Source organism: Micropterus dolomieu, linkage group LG04 (genome assembly GCF_021292245.1).
Source record: "Micropterus dolomieu isolate WLL.071019.BEF.003 ecotype Adirondacks linkage group LG04, ASM2129224v1, whole genome shotgun sequence".
Classification (NCBI taxonomy): domain Eukaryota; kingdom Metazoa; phylum Chordata; class Actinopteri; order Centrarchiformes; family Centrarchidae; genus Micropterus; species Micropterus dolomieu.
The window spans coordinates 260,086-279,972 of NC_060153.1; the positions used below are offsets into that span (position 1 = coordinate 260,086).

At 38.5% G+C, this 19,887-nt stretch overlaps 1 protein-coding gene across 1 annotated transcript; it reads left to right on the top strand.

Annotated features, from left to right (window-relative positions):
* Positions 1-8,325: 8,325 nt before the first annotated feature.
* Positions 8,326-9,801, top strand: ier2b (immediate early response 2b). Its single transcript, XM_046047411.1, has one exon. It carries the CDS (start codon positions 8,455-8,457, stop codon positions 9,004-9,006), a length of 552 nt encoding a protein of 183 aa, XP_045903367.1. The 5' UTR covers positions 8,326-8,454; the 3' UTR covers positions 9,007-9,801.
* Positions 9,802-19,887: the final 10,086 nt, after the last annotated feature.

Consider the following 19,887-nt stretch of genomic DNA (forward strand, 5'->3'; position numbering starts at 1 on the left):
TCTTCTTCTTCTTTGGGTTTTTACGGCAGCTGGCATCCATTGAGTTGCATTACTGCCTCCTTCAGTTTTTATTTACCCTTTGCTTCCATTCATACAAAATCCGCCTATCTAATCCAGTCGCCCTCAGAAAACCAAATATCCATTTCCTACCCTCCACACTTTCTCCATACTCCAATAAACCTTTTACTGTATTATCTATCCGTCCTATTTTTTTTAATTGTGTTATCATTTCTTGTCTTTCCTGAGTAAATTTCCTGCATATTATAAGAATATGTTCTGCTGTTTCAGCCTCCTGACATTGTTCACACATTCCTGTAGGATGTTTTCCTGTAATTAAAATTGTGCTGTTAAGATTGCTATGCCCAATTCTCAGCCTACTTATTATCACCTGCTCTTTCCTCTTTGCTCCCCTACTTCTTGATATACCTACTTTACTTTGGATTCTGAGTAAATGTCTCCCTTTTATTGCATTATCCCAGCTCTGTTGCCATTGTTGATTTACACTTCTCCACACACTATACGCCGTCCAATGCATCATTCCACTGCACATCATTTCTGTCCCATTCCAGCTTGTAAAAAGTAATGATAATAATAATTATGCCTATGCTTTGATAAAGATGGTTAAAGTCAAGGTTCAGTATAAGAGAGGGAAACTGGCTGACAGAAGAGGAGTTACCGGTAGGCCTACACATCTGTATAAGATTAGCTGCCAGGGAAACGTCTATGCAGTTACTATGGAGGACCTGCAGTGAAGTGCAAAAGTTTATACAGACAGAGAGCAATGCATTGCAGTTAACTTAAACTCTTTTTTATAGGCTACACGTTGTCCAAATATTTACACTAGAAAGAAAACAGCAAATTTTCTGACTGTAGATACAATAGACTAGACTTTAGGAGGGGAGGGTGGGTTCTTTAAGGATTTCTTCATCAAGACTATAAATTGACTACAAACAGAAAAATGAACATCTACAATAAAACTTTGTGGGCAAACTCCACCTGAAAGGTCCATGCAGAAGAGGATTAAGGACACATGTGAATTTTTTTTTTTGAGTTCTGAGTTTAAAGTCAGAATTCTGAGAAAAAAGTCAGAATTCTGAGTTTAAAGTCAGAATTCTGAGAAAAAAGTCAGAATTCTGAGATTAAAGTCAGAACTCTAAAAAAATTTCACACGTGGCCCTAATCCTCTTCCGCAGGTCCGAAACTGCTGTCTTCACAGTTAAAAATGATCTTTCAGTGTCAAAGATATATAGCTACATTCTTCTATTTCTGTCTTTTTATGCAATCAGACTAAATGGATGTAGTTTACGCTTCCGAAGTGATAGGCCTATACAAAGCTAATAGCCCACAGTGTGAAATATAGTATAGTTTTGCCCATCACAACTTTTGAGCAGAAACATGATTCACTTTTTACTATATTGATTATTCAATGTTCATGTTTACGAACATTGATGATACAACCTTTGATGATGAGTTGTCCAATGTTATAGGATGCATGGATTTCTCAACCTCCCTACAGACCTAGAAGCTCCTCCACAGTTCCAATTTTTCAATTCAATCAAAGCAAATGGAAATCTGACTGAGACATAGAGCTCTCATTAAAAATTAATCAGTAAAGGATCCACATAGATGGGCAGTGTGGATCAGTGTGTGGCTGGAAAAAAAACATGCATGCTCAGCAATTCCTCCAGTACTGTTCTCTCTTTACAGCTCGCCTTCCTGTCCCACCCATTTGTCTCCATTCCTGTGAGATTTTCTCTCTAATCCCACCCTGTCCTGTCCAACTCCTTTCTTCCTGTCTTCATCCTGTTTCCTCTCCTCTACTCCTCCTTCATTCCACTTCCTCCCTTCCTGTCCTGCGAGAATTCACAGCCAGAGTTATAAACGTCACTCTTGAGACACACTCAAACACACACACACACACACACACACACACACACACACACACACAGAAAGAGTTATAAATGTAATCCCAAAAAAGCTTTTTTTTTTCTTTGGCCAGTAATATTCATTAATCAGCTGCTTGCTTCATTTTAAGGATACGTTTATCACTGTCAAAATAACTGTGTTCTAGATGCCAATAGTTTAATGACAGTGGTATCGGTATCACCAGTTTCTCTCAAAATTAAGAACACACTTCTCATTAATTTCTTGCTTCTTGGCACCAATTTTTGCTTGTTTCATCAGTCAGAAGTTGTGTCTTTGACTTTGATGAAGAGATTTTGTCCAGATCAAGCCCCCCGGTTGCCTGAAAGCCCTATGTTTACCCTGTGAATCTGGAGCAACATGCAGATTTGATTAAACTGCCATGTGTGGTCTGCTGTACGCTGTGCTTGAAGCTGACTAAATACACACAATGTGTAAAAAAAAATGCATATCCATACATGTTGATATAAGTATCCAGGTCTCTGATTGTGTGCATGTGTGTCCTCAACCTCTCTGCCACTCGTTTCTGTACAGACAGAGTTACCTCAACAGTTGAGGAGGAACACAAATAGTTGTTTAAACTCTGCATTTACTCCTGTTCTGGATTTAGCTTATCCGTCTATCACCAGTAATGGAGAACACATTTTTATGCCCTGCATTGCCGCAGTTTTGACTAATTCTCAACTTGGATAAGGTGTTTTTGAAACGGCATCCCAGTTTCTATCCAGTTTCACTCCAGCTAGCATATCCAGGTCTATCAAAACCGGGATTTCTGGAATAAGATGTACCAGAAATAACTGATCATAAATTTCATAATTTGTCACACGTCTAAACATACTCATAAATTCCTTAGCCAATAGGTGACTTGCAATGTAAAATGCAGTGTACAGGTCAATTACCAGTCTTCTCAGCACTGATTTTGTCAGTTAGCAACAAATAAAATAATGTGGTGTTAAAATCTCGTGATCGAAATACAGAGGGGCATTTCATACTTTCAAAGCATCATAATCCAAATATTTATATATCCAAACATAATTCAAATATTTTATATAACTTGTCAGGTATTTACATTTATTCATTTAGCTGATGCTTTTATCCTCAGGGACACATTGGTGTCTCACAGTAGATTCAAACCCAGGTCTCTCACACCAAAGGCATGTGTCTTATCCACTGCACCATTACCACCCCTTGGGTATCATTCCTTACATATGGCGACCAAACAATCAGTGTATAGCATTTAGGTGAAGCCAATTTTAGTCATATTGCCCAAAATCTCAAATATTTTACACTTTACAATCTTTACAGCACAAGACTTTCAGTTACACAATTAACCCATGTATAGATACTTGAAGTGAGAATCATTTAGGTGTTTTTTTAAATCTCAAAATAAGTTTCCACTTGCTGCATGACTTTATTTATCTCTACCATTCATCTACTGTCCAGCTTAGCTGAATGCAGATATGCCTCAGTGGAAAGTTTGAGTAATTTTAAAACATAGTCATTAAGCAAAGTGGCTCTCAAACCTGTTGCTCTTGCGTAACATAAGAAAGAAGAGTCAACCGGCAGAGGGAAACAGCCAGAGAGGTGCTCAGTCTATATATAGACACCCTGACCCATTCTCTTACAATGCCTTCAAGTGCTCCTTGTAAGGATGACCTATTTTCATTTTTGGAAATACAACTTGCTGCTGAGAAGTGCATTCAAAAGCGAATAATGAAAAAAGTGGTTGTTTTCTACTATTTGGTTTCCTGCTGTTTTCTTCTGGAGCCGAAGTTCCAGAAGGAAGAGGTGGAAATACACGTCATGACATTAATTGATAGTGAATGATGCCAGGATGCAACTGAAAACCACAACAAACATCAGGCTGTGTGTCATACATTTGCAGCACAATTAAACAGGCCACTTTAACCACCAGTCACTCAACCTAATGTCTTCAAGAACCTTTTAAATACTTCTAAAAATCTATGAAAACATTAAAACCTGTTACATTGTGCAAATTTTAAATTGAGAGCTATTGACAACCAGTGCCACATTCTCCTATGTGTCAGCATGTTTGGCTAATTAACTTTGAAATCTATTCAATATTTACAGTATATTTATTTATTATTTCTGCTTTGATTCTAGGCACCCATTGGTTTCCAGTTATTTCCATGATCATGTCATTATATATATTCTGACTCAAACTTGCTTCAGTTTCAGTGTAATTCCATTTCGGCCTGAATGTCGAGTCTGAATAGATTTTTGCAGTGCAGACGTTCATCTAAATTGCATTAATTGATTATTTGGCTGCTTTGGAGCAGTGCAACAAGCTGTAAACAACACTAATACACAGTTCATTCACCGTATAAAGTTAATATGGCAAACATGTTAACAGACATTGGCTTATTTATACGCTGAGCAGATACAGAAAAACTATTGTTTTCTCCATTAGTCATTTTGTCTGTAAAATGTCAGAACATAATAAAAAGAAAATGTCTTCAGATGTCTTGTTTTGTCCAACCAATAATTCAAACCCCAAAGATATTCAGTTTACAATCATGTATGACACGGAAAAGCATCAAATTCTCAAATTTGAGAAACTGAAACAAGGGACTGTTCTGGCTTGAAAAAGTACTTTAATTTAATTTTTAAAACAATCATTTTATTATATAAATTGTTGCCAATTTCCGTTGATCTGTTGATGTTGCAGCTCCCATTTGCAAAACGTAAGTCCAATATTAATTGAATAATGTTTTTAGATTTCCTTTTTGATATTTTGATATCCTTCAACTTCTGAGGAAAATATCTGTCTTAGTGGTTAAATGCACCACTGTGTCCACCAGCTAATCAATAACTACGTCTGTCTGCTGTTGGGTGCTGGGCATGTAATGGGATTTTAGAGCTTTTTCACTAAAACAGCTGCCTGTTGTGGCTGGAAACAAGTTCAATGAGAGAGGTGAGAGTGACTGAAAACAGTAAAGTTGTGGGCCATAGTACCAACACAACGAGCTGCATCATCCTTACACAACACGTAGTAATTTGATCCATTGTTAATATAGAAATACTGAACAGAGGAAATGATGTAACATTGACAACAAACAGCATGGTTACTGTGCCAGAACAAGTTAAAAGAATCTGTTTATTCATTTTCAACCTTACAGAAATTAATGGTAATGACTGGCCAACTGCAAATATAAGCGGCACTGTGGCCTCAAAGCAAGAAGGTTGCGGGTTCAAACCCCGGTCGTCCTGACCTTTCTGTGTGGAGTTTGCATGTTCTCCCTGTGTCTGTGTGGATTTCCCCAACCACCAAAAACATATTAGGTTCTCCAGTCAGTGCTTTTGACCAGACAATAATAAAGATCTGGAGTTGGTCCCTGGGCGCTGCACAGTGGTTTCCCACTGCTGTCTTGAGGGATGGATTTCGCAACATGAACGTGTATGCGACATTAAAGTATCTTCTTAAAAGAAAAATGCATCCAAAAATCTAAAAATGCACAGCTTGCATTAATAAATGATCAGCAAAAAAATTAAGGACACATGATTTGTGTTAAGGCTAAAACTTGCCAACACACTCAGTCTTTAAAGGACACTACGGTCCTTTAAAGTCTATTAGAGGTTTAACACACTGCCAACCAACTTAGTAATACCATACAGTGAATGCCAGACAATTCTAATAAAAGTGATCATCTTTACCATAATATAATATTAGTTGTGGCAACAGTTTCCATGCTTTCTGCCTGTAAAATGGCTATGTTGTCTCCCAGTCCTACCAACCGGTGTTTATACTATAGAGAGAAATATTGTAGGTCATGAGAGAAAAAACAGGCCCCACCCTCTGGTCTGCACACACACACACACACACTTGCACACACAGACAGCTACACACTCCACCACCCATTTGGCCTCAGGCAGAGGCAGTGTAAGTATAATCACACATAACATTGTCACCATAGCGACCAGCTGGGTACAGACCTGAAGTCATGTAACATTGTTTTCTTTGCTTAAGAACTGCTCAGCTTATAGAACCACTCATCTAGTGCACATTTTAAGGTTGGTAACCTGATTAAAACTTGCAAAATGTACCAGTAACAACAAATCAGTTTACATCTCACAGTTTCTCCTTCAATGCCACATATGACATCCTTTCAAGTAGCATGTAAAGTTTAAAGTTAGCCTTTCTGATGGCCAAAATAACATTTTTGATTAAGGCTAAAGTATTGATATTGAGTAGGCTTATCTCTGATTTGCCAAATTATGTAACATGTTTTTGTGAGATTATAATACGTTGCAGAGCTTATGTATTTAAATATGCAATTAAGGGTAAAACTAAAAGGTATTATAGATGCATTAATATTGTGAGGTTTCTGTTTTTTTTTCTCAACAATAATATTCATCATAGGTGCTTTATATTTTTTATTTTTAAACACCACAGTAGCCTGCCACTGTCAAACAAATTACAACATATTGGTATACTTGCAGTTCAGACATTTGGCATCCATTATAGTGTTTCTCATATAGTCTTTCTGACGCCATGTTTACCTCATGTCGGAAGGGATGGGAAAGGTTTCCATGGTTACAGCTTGCATGTTTTTACAGCATCGCACAACTCAGGGCGGTGATTGCCAGTGTTGCTGATAACAAATGTAATTTGCACACTGAATGAATAATTATCATAGCATTTTGTTACACTTGTATGACTGGTGGAGTTGTGGTATACAAAGCGTTCTTGATCAAAATGACATCATTTTAGTTGAGTCCTCTATATTTATTATTTTTACACACTTCCATCAGCTATTCTATTTTCACTACAAAGTAAGATATTTCAAATTTACATTTTTTTTTAAAATTCCTGTCTCTAATACCCACTTGTATATTTTCATGATCGGTATTTTCTGGGCTTACAAGTAAAAAGAAATATGTGGTTACTTCCAGACTTTCAAATGCTGCATGGGTGACATGTAAAATAAAAAAGCAAGTAAATCAAAGTTAGGTTTACCCTGCACCAGTGTGCAAAAATAAAAGAATGTGCAAATCCAATAGAGCAGTTATTATTATTATTATTAAACTCTATTTTAACTGCGCTGGTGATTTATTGTCTTTAGATTATCTCACATTATTATAATACATATAGGCCTAATATGTACTGTCTGAATGCAGAATGTGACCCTTTGTTTGGTTGTCAATATTCCAACAGTTCTTGAAAGCATCATCACACTGCTTGGGACTGACAGCCGCCTGCCGTTTGACCTCAGTCGTGCCGCTGCTTAGTAACCTAATTCACACCGGTGACAACTCCATATATGGTGCAGAGATGACGCCATCACCGCTGTGCCTGTGTATGGACGAGAGGGGGGGGGGGGCTGCGGTTGCGCGTTCGCATCACGGCTTTTCCACTGTGCGCGTCCCCACGGGACTTTACTACCGGATGGGCCATATATGGAGGCTGCGAGTGAGTGACGTGTATCTTTGTGTGCGTGTGAGTGAGTGAGAGAGAGAGAGAGAGAGAGAGAGAGAGAGAGAGAGAGGGACAGAAACTCCCGAGAAACTGGATACATGTTTCCTCCTTCCACGTAATTTCTTCGAACTGCAGGCTGGGGTTTTATCAGAATGTAAACACTGACTGACATAATCTCACTCTTACGGTTTCTTTTTATGTTTTATTTCCCTTATTCTGTAAAGCGCTTCAGAGCCGTCCATTAAAACACTTCCTCAAACATTGCGCAGCAAATATCTCAAACACTTCCTCTTCTTGTTGAGATAGTTAAGACAGAAATTTTTATTTATCTTATAGAACATTACAAAACGTACTTATATAGGTAAAACACAATCTATTGTCCTAAAGTAATAATCCCATACGATCTAAAATGTATTACAGCAACTTGTATTTATCATCTCAGCAGGTTAGCTCTATATATATGTTTGTTTTAGTTGTTTTATCAATACACTACATATGTGTAATTGTAAATTATTCTTGCTTTATCTCTCCTGGAACAAAATGTGCTAAAGGCCTAATTAATGTTTTGCCTGCTTCCTTGCTTATAATATTAAAAATAATTTACAGCAAAACCTCTTCCTTCATATTTATAAGGAAGCTAACAAAAAGAGGCTGAACTTGAGACAGAGGCAATAATAAACAGGCTAGAGAATTTTTATTATATTAGGAATTTAATCTACTAAATTAGACTTTTGTATAATGGGCTGCATAAGTAGAAATCTAACTAATAAGAGATCAACTGTGACAAAAAAAACGGTAGACGAACAGATGGTGTGTGAATGTGTGTGTTCGCTGCAGCTATAGCAGGTGTGGGAGGCGCCTGTTTGTCACCAACTAAGGAATGAAGTCCACGTTACGTCAAAGAGGAAATAAAAAGCCACCCTGTTACTCGCACACTCTCATTTCTCTGAGTAGGCTACACCAACTCGTGAACAGCTGAGCCAGATTTAAACTACAAACTAAAGTCTAACTACGGACAAGATAAAGCTCGTCTGCTTGTTGAGCCGTTGGTGAAAGTGCCAAAACAACCGTGCGTAATTACGCATAATAGAACAATGAGTGCCACAGCCGCTATGGAAGTGAACGCCGAAGCCAGACGGATCCTGGCCGTGTCGATAAGCAAACTGTACGCCTCCAGGACCCAGAGAGGCGGACTTAGACTACATAGGAGCCTTCTGCTCTCCATTGTCATGAGGTCTGCCCGGGACATCTATCATTCCTCCCGGGAGAATGAGGGGCCAAGCGGCGCGCAGCCAACACCGGAGGAGCCGATGGACACCAGCTCCAGCCAGGCGGAACAAAACGGTCTGCCAGAGCCGCAGCCTGAGCCCCAGCCGGCACTGACCTCAGCCGAGCCGCCCTCAGAGCAGCCGGACAGTGAAGAGGAAGAGTGTGATAGTGAAATCACAGAGGACAAAGAGAACTTGAGCCCGACCAGGCAGTCCAGGAAACGCCGGGGCAAGGCGTCGGCGGCGCCTGACTTCCTTCCCAGCAAGAGGGCGAGGCTAGAGCCCGGGGAGGAAAGGTATGCAGCCCCGCTTGGCAGCTGTCGCGCAGGGGAGTCCCTGTCCGCTTTGTCTCTAAATCGGGTTATACCTGCCTTCTGAACAGATGGAGGGCGAAAATAGCCTCCAATGAGACTTTGGAGCCGAGTGATTCTCAACTCCTCGCTAACCTATAAGGGCGGCTTGATCCCTTGTCCCAGGACAAAGGGATTACCGGGGCCATGGTGCGAGCTCTCCGGTCGATCTGGGTTGTGTCTGCCGGGCTGGTAAAGCCCCTACAGAGATCAACAAGCAGAGAAGGAGAAGAAACTGATACGGGCCAAGGGGAGCTACAGGCCGGAAAGTTTGAGGAAGAAACTGAAGGGGAACTGGCTGTGTTGAGTTCTGTTTCCCGTGATTCACTTTCAGTAAAATGAGTCCAAACAGATGACTGCTGCTGACTCAAAGTGTGTGCATGTGTGAATCAGCAGGAGTGATATGAGTCAGTCAGAGAAGAAGTGGAGTGGTAAACGGTTGACCACAGAGCAACTCACACATAACTAGGACTTCAGGGAATTTCCTGCCTTTGTGCCAGGATATCAGACGCAGACATTTCAAAGTGGAAGGAGGACCATTGAGGCAGACACACACACACACATTCAACTGCTGCTGTGGACTTAAATACATACTACTGCTTGGGGACTGTCCTGTGTTCACATGGTGCTATGAAAAAACAAACAGGCTGTCCACATGGTGTTGGAAGCCCAGTAATCTAAATGTTCTGTGTTTTTATGTCACTGAAATGTTCCTGTTCATGTCTGACCTGTGAAAAAAATTACCTCACATTCCAAGCTGCTTTTTCATTTGTGTGATTGAATTAATGGTGTAAATATTTGTAATAAACACGATGAAAGGGTATTCAGTTGTCTTGCCCTCTTTGTTCTGAGGTAATTGAATTTAAGGTGCTGTTTAGAGTTGCTGAGTAAAACTAAGACACACCCACACACACACTTTTGAAACCCTGCACACTCATATTTCCAAATTAAAGGGCTATTGGTCTATATTAGGCCATAGTTCACGGGGTCAATCCTTCATAAGAGGGAGGAGGTTGGTACAACCCAGCGCCAGTCTGGCTTGCTGCCCCTAATCTCATGCTTACAGTAAAACACACACACATTTAAAAACAAACAAACAAGTTCTCTCTCTCCCTCACACACACACACACAAGCAGCTTTCAGGGTCGTACCATTTCCTGTGGATTATGACAGAATTGTGAATCACATCCTTCCTTCCCAACATGACCTGACACCAATTCAAAGAGGGATAATAGAAGAGTTATGCAATGTCACCCCAGCTCAGGCCAAACATCACAGCTGTATGAAACAAAGAGCAGCAGGTGGTGTTTATAGCCCGAGGGCCTCTTAATCATCACTTTTATTAGCAGCAGCAACCTTCTGCTAGATAAGTGGAAACTAACTACACCCTGAAACTCAGTGACGGAGTTGATGTTGATCTGGTTGATCTGGTTGCTCAGGTTTTCATCACTGGCCACCATCATCATTGTCATCCTCCTCCTCCTGACTTCCTTTTTCCCACATGTGACAGCAGCATCTGAGTCAAAGAGAGGACAAATGAGAACAAAATTAAAATGTTGATAAAGAATGAGGCATGATGACGATTTTATCTCTAAAAACATCTAATAAAACAGTTTATTTAGTTTCCGGCAAAGATAATTGTAGTTTTTTTTTTACCACTTGTTTCTAATGTTTTGATTATTTCTGTCAGTTATAATAACCTTGGGATATGGCAACACAACAAAGTCTGACAAAGCCAGAAACAAGTGACCTGACAACCAGCCAGGTTGTAAACAAGCCACCAGTTTGTTTACACATTGCAAAAAAACAAACAAAACAAGAATTATCCTTTAATGTGCCATATTTCCTGTTGACAAGACCAAGCAGGGAGGAATCAATGGGCGATCAGATATGAGGAGAAAGGCAGTTTAATTTGGTTAGACGGGCAGAAAGGCGAGGTTGTTAAAAGACGTTGTGATGACTTCATTAGTTGGACATTTTAGTTTCAGTTAGAGGACAGCATGACTTAAGAGATAAACAATTTCCTGGATGTTTAAGTGAGTGTACAACTTTCACAGATTGCGAGTGCTGCGAATTTACATGCATGTGAGCATTTGAAATATGTAATTCATATAATTACACATTAGACTCTTGATATTTCTATAATTTTGGTAATTTACAAAATATTTCCCTATCCTAAAAATAATCCCATCTTCTTTCTATTCTTGCCACACGAAATAAAGAACAAGTTGATGAGGACAACTCAGAGTAGGAGGGAGATGTGATGAAAATAATGAAGAGAGAAGAGAATTCTGATTACAGGAATGAACGTGATAATGCTGTTCTGGCGATCATCACCTTAATCATTACAATCTTTTTCTTTCCTTTTCTGCAATTTTCACCAGTTTTATCATCATCATCATCATCACGAATGAAACTTCTTTCTTTACCTTGGAAATAGTAATTTGTCAAAACAGTCCCAACTCAAGGTCCACTTACTGAGCTATGAAATCATACGTGCCCATGGAAACTGAGAAAACGCAGTCCGCTGATAAGACTGTGTGATAGGGTTGACGTAACAGGAAAAAGCTAGTTCAATGTACCTTGAGTTGGGGTTGTTTTGTCATCATCTTTGTCTGTGGACTTGATATCTGTGGACACATTTAAACTGTTTACATTGCCTTTGTTCAGTTGAATTAATTTTTATTTTGTGTTTATTCTTTATTTCTGTTGCTTCTGTCTTTCATTGTGACATCTAAACTATCAACTTACTCACTTATTTCTATGGTCCCTATTTGTTAGCATTTTTAGGGCTGTAACGTACCACGACTCATTTTCAATTTAATCAGTTAATCATTTAATATGAAATGTCTAATAACGTACAAAAATAAAAAGCCCAAACCCAAAGATATTCAATTTACAATGGTAGGTGACAATTTTTCTTCCTTTTCAAGGCATTTCCACTATCTTTGTCACCATTTGACATTCTTAAAAAACATTTCTTTCTGTTCATTTCAAGGGTTTTTAGAGGCCCAGAGAGGTGGAAGTATGCAGTAACAAGCAAACATTTTGAGAAAAATCGGAAAAAATGTACAAAATTGTGTGTAAAAGAATCATTATTGTTTTTCTTCTTATGTCTTAAATTAGCAAGTGACCCCTAAAATCTTTTTATGGGGGAGTCATACCCCCAGGTTGGGAACCACTGATTTAAAACGCTTCGTGTTTTTATTATGACTACATTTACTAGTGTTGTTTTCATAAATCAGAGGTTCAGCAGCTGCATTATCGCACCGTGAATGTTGCCACCTAAATCCACACAGCACATGAATGTACACATCATAGTGACCCTGATCTGCCTATTACGTCACTAGCTTAACATGAAAAAATCTGGGTCATTTTGGGGGTTAACGCTCTCATTTTAAAATTTATGTATAAATCCTTCTTCAAGCGGCAATAATTGTTCAACTAGAGAGGATTTCAGGCTGTAAACATGTTTGTAAAGCAAGGACTTAAGTCATGCAGTGTCGTTTAAAAAGCACTGTAATTAGTTTTACCTACAAATACAATGCCACTTGACATAATGACATAATATTAGTTAGCAGGATGAATTAGGGCCAGGGAGGGACAGATGGAATGAGTTAAAGGAAGCTGAGGGTTGAGGATAAGGGGCTGAGTAAGGATCAATGATGGCTATAGGTTGGGAAATGTAGTGATGAAGAATCAGGGTGGGGGGGGGCAGGAAACTGAATGAGAAGGAGGTGTGATCAATCATCAACATAGTCATTACAACTCCATTTAGAGATTTGTTTTGTCAATATGTCATATTAATCAGCCACGTCTGTCATTACTGAGCATCTGAGAGTTTCAGCCGAGGCGGGCTTTGAATGGCAGAAAACTCTCTTTGATCGAGTCATTGGTATTGATCATCATCTTTCTCATATTTAGGTCATTCTGTGGTTTGTGTAATTGATACTCCATTTTGTAAGCGTTATATGTGTCACATTAACACCACATGGTTTGGCCCGATTACATCTACGACTTAACTGCTCAGAAGAGATTCAAAGCTGAGCTTTAGTGGGTGTTTGTCTGAAAGCTGCAAGTTTTCCACTAACGGGTACAAGAGCAGTGGTACATAATGTTCTGCACAGCCACTTAAAGGAAAATACAACATATCCTTGGACAGTACATGTGCTCACATCAAACAGTAAACATATTTTTTGAACAGACCCATGCTGGCTCAAATTTCCTCATTGACATGGTGTTATTGGAATTATTATTTTGTGTGCAGGTTTGTGCTGTTTTGCTGAAAAGTGCTTTAATGGAGCCAGAGATGCAAATTTCCTTTCAAGGAGACTGATGGTGTGAGTGTTTTGTTCCTTTTAAGTCAGTGTTTTGAAGCTTTACCAATAAAAATTTATTCACTATTAAAACAAACTGAAAATAAAAACGTACCCCGCCTTTCGCCCGATGTCAGCTGGGATTGGCTCCAGCCCCCCCCGCGAACCTGTACACAGGATAAGCGGTTGACGATGGATGGATGGATGAAAAATAAAAACAGATTCTACAGCAAGTAAGCAAGTTTATTCTCTGTTCTGTGTCAACTGTCTACTCCTGGTTGAACTGTGACAGTGCTGTGTTACCGTTATTCCTGCATATATAACACTGTTACTGTCCTTGTTCTATTTTAAACTATGTAAGAATTTTGGTCTTTAAACTGTCAACAAGACTAAGACTAGCGGCTCTGTAAGGTTGTACATATGGGCACAGTGGTGCTTTGAGCTAAATGTTCATGTCAGCATGCTAACATGCTCACAGGGATAATGCTACCATACTGATGATTAGGAGATATAATGGTCACCATGTTCAACATCTTAGTTTAGTGTGCTAGTATGCTAACGTTTCCTAATTAGCACTAAACACAAAGTGCAGCTGGGGCTGACTGGAATGTCAGCAGCTTTGCAGGTAATTAGGCTACTGGACGAATAGAAATTTTGACCTGATGATGGTGCTACCTGAAAAGTGAAGGGATTCCAATACTGATTACAATTCATCTTGAGAGGGACATGAATGTCTTTTCCAAATTTCATAGCAATCCATACTTATTGAGACATTCCACTCAAAACCACTATGTGAACCTGCTGGTGGCGCTAGAGGAAACGTTAGGGGATTACTAAAGTCAGTAGGCTTCCTTCCTTCCATCCTCTGGGAAGCAATATTTCATGGCAGTCAGTCCTGTAGAAGTTGAGATATTTCAGTTTTGACCAAAGTGATGGAAAGACAGACCAACCAACATTGGAGTAAAATCTTCCCCTAACATGTCTTGCTGCACAAAAAACACCCCTAACAAAAATACTGCTGCTACAGCAAGCTAAGCAAATTGTAGACATGTTTTCAGTGGACCACCGTCACCCAGTCCTGCACTGTGACGTCCATATATGTGTGCAGCCTGATTAAGATGCAGAGAACAGAGGCCAGACAGTCACAGTGACGTGGAGCTATAACAGCTCAGAGCTAAAAAAAGATCAGCGCAGGAAATGTCTTCACACAGGATGCATGCATGCATCGATCGGCACGCTTCTGCCTGTGATGGAGGCAGATACACTGTGCAACCAATCAGAGTGAAGGAGTCGGGTGAAGATGTGTGGGGGCCAATACAGGGTCTTTGATCCTATATCTCATGGTGTATACCTCCATTATGACGACCGTATTGTGGTTTGATTACATATTAGTTTGAAATGTATATTATTACTGCATGACACTGATTGTGTTATTAAACTGAATTAAAAAAAAAATGCATCTGGGTGTCACATTAATATAAAAAAGTAGCATAAAGTGAATTTGACTATAAACATTTTTAAATTAAGGGACTGTACAAAACATTATTGGGATGGGCTGGTTGAGGCTTATTTATATTTCACTTTTTGAAATCTAAATAGCTAAAGAGGCAAAGCATAAATCATTTATGATCTAAATCAAACCTCAATATAGAGGTGGAATACTAATCACAACAGCTACTAATACACACGTTTGAAGTGGCAAACATAACAAAATTATGAATACTCCTGCCACTTTTTATTTTAGAATAATTCAATAATATATAAGGCTAAACTTGATCAATAAAGACCCACATGTGTTTGTGTTTCTCATAACTCATTTCTGCTTGGCTAAGGTGGAAACATCGGTGTACTGATAAAAACAAAGTGTAATGGAAACACACTAAAATACGACGTCCACTAAAGCTGTTGCTCCACTGTAGGGACAATAGTGGCAGACAAAAACATCAGGTCTGTGAGGAGCGATGATGAGACTGTAACGTTCCTCAAATTGATCTAAGAAACAAAGTGAAATGCTATATTTCCATCCTGCTTTCTACATAGTTTTCCATCTTTTGAGATTTGATTGCCGCTGTCACCTCTCATTTTTGCAATGGTTTAATAGCACCTGACGAGAGAATGAGAACCACTAGCCATTCATCTTGATGCACCAACTCCTAATATATGAATAATGGTAGTGGATAGTAGCATACATTAATTCTTTTGATGTGTGTGTGCTAAATGTGGATGGAAACCTGACTTGTGATGGGGAAAATTAAGCACTGAAATAGAGACAGGATCGCTGTCCTACAGCCATCAATTGTCTTTTTAATTGATGAAAAGAAAAAATTTATTTGGGGTGAGTAAAAAATTAAAATACCATCCAATGCTCAGTTAGACTCACCAGATATAAAAACATATATAACCCTCAACCTTTTCTGAACTCCCCTTCCCTAAGTAACGTTCAGACAGTACATGACTGATGACTCTAAACATATTGAGTATATTTAATGTGATCATCATTTGTGTATTTTTGTTCATTGATTAACGGACTAAAATTGTCTAAGATAAATGTTGAACAATTCTGGAATAAGAATGGTACAATTTATGTTATTTGGCTCAACATATCAGTTAGTAACTTTAAATGCAAAAAGATCAGATTCAATATTAACCTCCAACAGCCCATTTTGAGCAAACTGCGTTTCTGTGAACAGGAAGTAATGCCCTGTTGAAATTCAGTTTGAAAGTGTCTTGTGGAGAGGAAGTAATCATGTGTTGTATCTCTGTGTGTGTGTGTGTGTGTGTGTGTGTGTCAGTAATTATCTGATGATCACATGTCAAGAGGCTGACCACATGCCTCTCACACATACAGTCTATACTCTCACAGCGCTGACTGTGTGACTGATTGAGACACTTCAGTACAGCAGAGGACTGACTAACCAAGAATGTGAATGAGTAAGAATGTGTGTGTGTGTGTGTGTGTGTGTGTGTGTGTGTGAGTGTGTGTGTGAGCAGCAGCAGAGCTGACAGAGACAGGAAGTGATGCGTTGATGCCGGCGGGCGACAGAATGTGTAGGAGGAGTCTATTTTAAGACTCAGATGCAGGAGAGCACTCTAATACATCTGGCCTTGTACAACTGTGTGTGTGTGTGTGTGTGTGCGCACACGTGTGTGTTCATGCTGCAGTGGGCAGGCTAATGGCCAGGAGCTATGCTTTTAGTGTTTTTAAATGTCCTTAAAGCCCACAGATAATTGCATCTTTTCACAATAATCACATTAAAAGATAATTCTTCTTGTGTTTTTAGCCTCTTTAGGTGTCATTTGAACGCCACCCAGTGTGTGTGCATGAGGAGGTGGGAAACAGAGAGACAGAGAGGAGGAGGAAGGACAGATGTGAGGAGAAGGAGGGCTGCAGGAAGAGCAGCAAGCGATCAAAGAAAGAAGGGGGAGGAAGGGATGTAAAAGGAGGAGGGATATCAATAAAACGTGACTACACAGGGAGGGGGAAGTGCAGGACATAGCAAAAGATTGTGTGTGTGTGTGTCTTCCACAGCCCACACCAGTGACGTAGTGCTAGACGTAGACAGAGAAGAGGAGAAAGAGGAGGAGGGAAGCAGTCTGAGGACATTCAGAGAGGGGGTCGTTTGATTTCAACATGTTTTAAATTCTTAAATAGAAGGAGAACCAGCATGGTATATTTTGCAGCTTCGTCTCACCTGTGATGGTTTATAATTAGCTTGTATTGAACAGCAGTTACATTACTTATTGTGATTGTTTATTGTATCACGCAGTATAATGTCTGTAGAATTTATGAAATCAAATTTAGAAAGTTTATCCTGATGGATTTTGCTACTTAAATGATTATTAGTTTTCCTTTGAAAACATTAATCCAAAAAAGAACCTGTTAGATGTGACTGGGTACTCTTTGCCACTTTGTGTACATTGACAACTGCCCTGAATAACAGTTATTACTGATAAATAATACTGTTATCATCTTTGTAAATCAGAAAGCTGTCAAAAATATAAAACTGCATTTATGTAAGTGACGGGAGAAGTGTTCACATCCTTAAAAAGTTGGACATGAGAAAAAAAAAAAAAGTCTAGTAAAAGTCCTGCAAGTATTAATTTTTATACAGTATTTTTGATGTCGTAGGTGGTTCAGGTGCTGCTGCCGATCACTTCATCTATAAAAATGAATCATATTTTATAGGTTAATTTTATTTTGAAATAAGTTTTGTGTGTAAAATATTTGTCTATAAAGTAACACCATATGTACTTTGTGTATTTACCCTGTCACCTCCAAGTTCCTATCATATAGTGTATGTATCATGGGCAGACATTGTTTCAGTTTGTAACAATGAGTGATTTAATACAAATTGGGTTAGGAATATGCACAATTTGAGCAGAATATAAAATAAGGTCTGAGATCAGCCTTAAAAGTAAATTTTGACACGGGATTCTCTTCAAGAAAAGGCCACAAGATTAGGAAACTTGGCTGTTAATCAAATTATGTGCAAACAATTAATGCACTGTGAACTTTTTGCGCTATTGGCACCTTTGGGGTTCTTGGGCCCAGGAGCAGTTTCCTAGTAGTGTAGATTTGCCTCTGAAATGCACTGGAGGAAAAGCAGAAATTGGCACAAACTGACAGGCTCAGATTATTATTACAGTGTTTGACAACATTGCAGAAAGGATCCCTACAGAAATAGACATTTTAAAGAGTAAGATCATTTTTGTTTAAATGCCGGTCTACCACTGCCTCGGTTTGTTAGTTTGTTTGTGTTATTGTGTGTCTTTGGTGTTTTAAAAAGGTTAAAAAAACACCAAAGTTACACAATCGAGGCAACCGTAGACCAGAGAGGTAAAAATACTATTTTGTAAAGGGAGTCTGGTGGCTTTGAAAAAAATAAATATAAAAAATGATATTGTATCCTTTATGGCTGACTTCTGCACTCAGTTTTAAAGGGTGTAAAAGCTCATAATAGGTAACTGTTTTAATAATTGGCCAACAAAAATGTTATTGTGTTAAAGATAACATATTCATAATGTATAACATAAAGATATAGTTTGACATTTTGGCTAGCTACTGCCAGGAGTTTGCTTAGCACAAAGCCTGGAAGGAAGCAGGGGGATACAGGTAGCTTGGCTCTGTCTGAAGGCAACAAAAACTGCTTACCAACATCTCTAAAGGTGACTAATTACTATGTTTAAACCACACAAAAATCAAATTGTAAAAATGAAAGTTGTCTTGTCAGCATCACATGGTTGCAGCGAAGCAGTGGAGTGTCTAAACTTCTTATTTAATATTTCATATTTAAGAAAGAAAGCCAATATGCATATTTTCCTAAATGTTGTCCCTTTCCTTTAAATGAACAATTTTGCACCTGTAATTAGACAATGAAAACATTATCTGATTATGTGTAATCTCATTACTAAAGTGTGTGTTACTGTGTGCGTGTTACTGGGTGCAGGCTCAATAAAACAGACAGCGGGATGGGTAGAATGCATTCTCTCTGGTTTATTCAGGTTCTTTAGGAAGAGTTCTGTTTGAAATTACAAAATGCACTGGTAGAAACAGCAGAGATAGATAGAGAAAGAAACAGAGAAGGAGATGGTCAGAGAAAGAGAGAGGGAGAGAGAAAGAAGGGATTTCATAGCCGGAATAAACGGGAATAACATCACCAGATTCAGATTCAGGCAGCTCTTTACTCTCAAAGGGATTGTTTTTCATCAAGGAAAAGTTTTGTATTCCTTCTCCCCCTTTTTAAAATCATTTTTTCTTTTTTTTTTTGTAATGTTAGTTAAAGTGTTAACTATCCTTGTTCCCTCACAGGTTTTCCCCGTGAAATAACTGGCAAATATAACAAACAAACATTCTTTGATTTCATCACCAAAGTCATTTCCATTTTTTTTTTTATCAGGATGATTTTTTTTTTGTTTCATTTTCGTTTTTTTTTTTTTTGTCAAGTTTTTTTTTCATTTTTTGTTTTTAAAAATAGAAGAAAAAAGAAACACATTGCTCTTAAAAACATCTATCTATATATATTTTTACATATATACTTTTTTCTTGATATTTATTTTTTTAATTCCTGAAGTTGACTTGTTACCCCACATAGTGGCATGCACATTGCACATGCAAATCTGTTATTAAATACTTCTCTTTTATCTTAAATTGCCATGTATGTTTATTTTTTCTCTTTTTTCCCCCCCAACTTACTGAGTGAATCCTGTATGGTTTTCTACTGTGGCACTGGTTCGGTTTCTACTGGGTCAAGTGTCTGATGGTTTGCATGGTGATGAGATGGGTGGTTGGTAGTTGCTTCAGAGAGTTTCCCCAATGCGTCTCTGCACTGACTTTTATTGTATTTGGATACTTTGAAGTTATATTTAACCCTTTGTAGCTGCTTTTCTCCATCCAATGGTGGCAATCTCATCATTCATATTTTTGTTTTGTTGTATTTTATGTTTGGAGTAGTTTACTCTGAAGCTTTTACTCCCTAAGCTTGTTAGCATGTTTGAACTGTTTGATTATTTTACCAAATGTCACCTAAGAATCATATAGCTGTAATAAGGAACATAAATAATAAATGATTGTGATATTTCTAACTGCAAAGCGA

Coding starts and splice junctions, on each gene's coding strand:
- ier2b (XM_046047411.1), top strand. CDS start 8,455: ATGAGTGCCACAGCCGCTATGGAAGTGAACGCCGAAGCCAGACGGATC.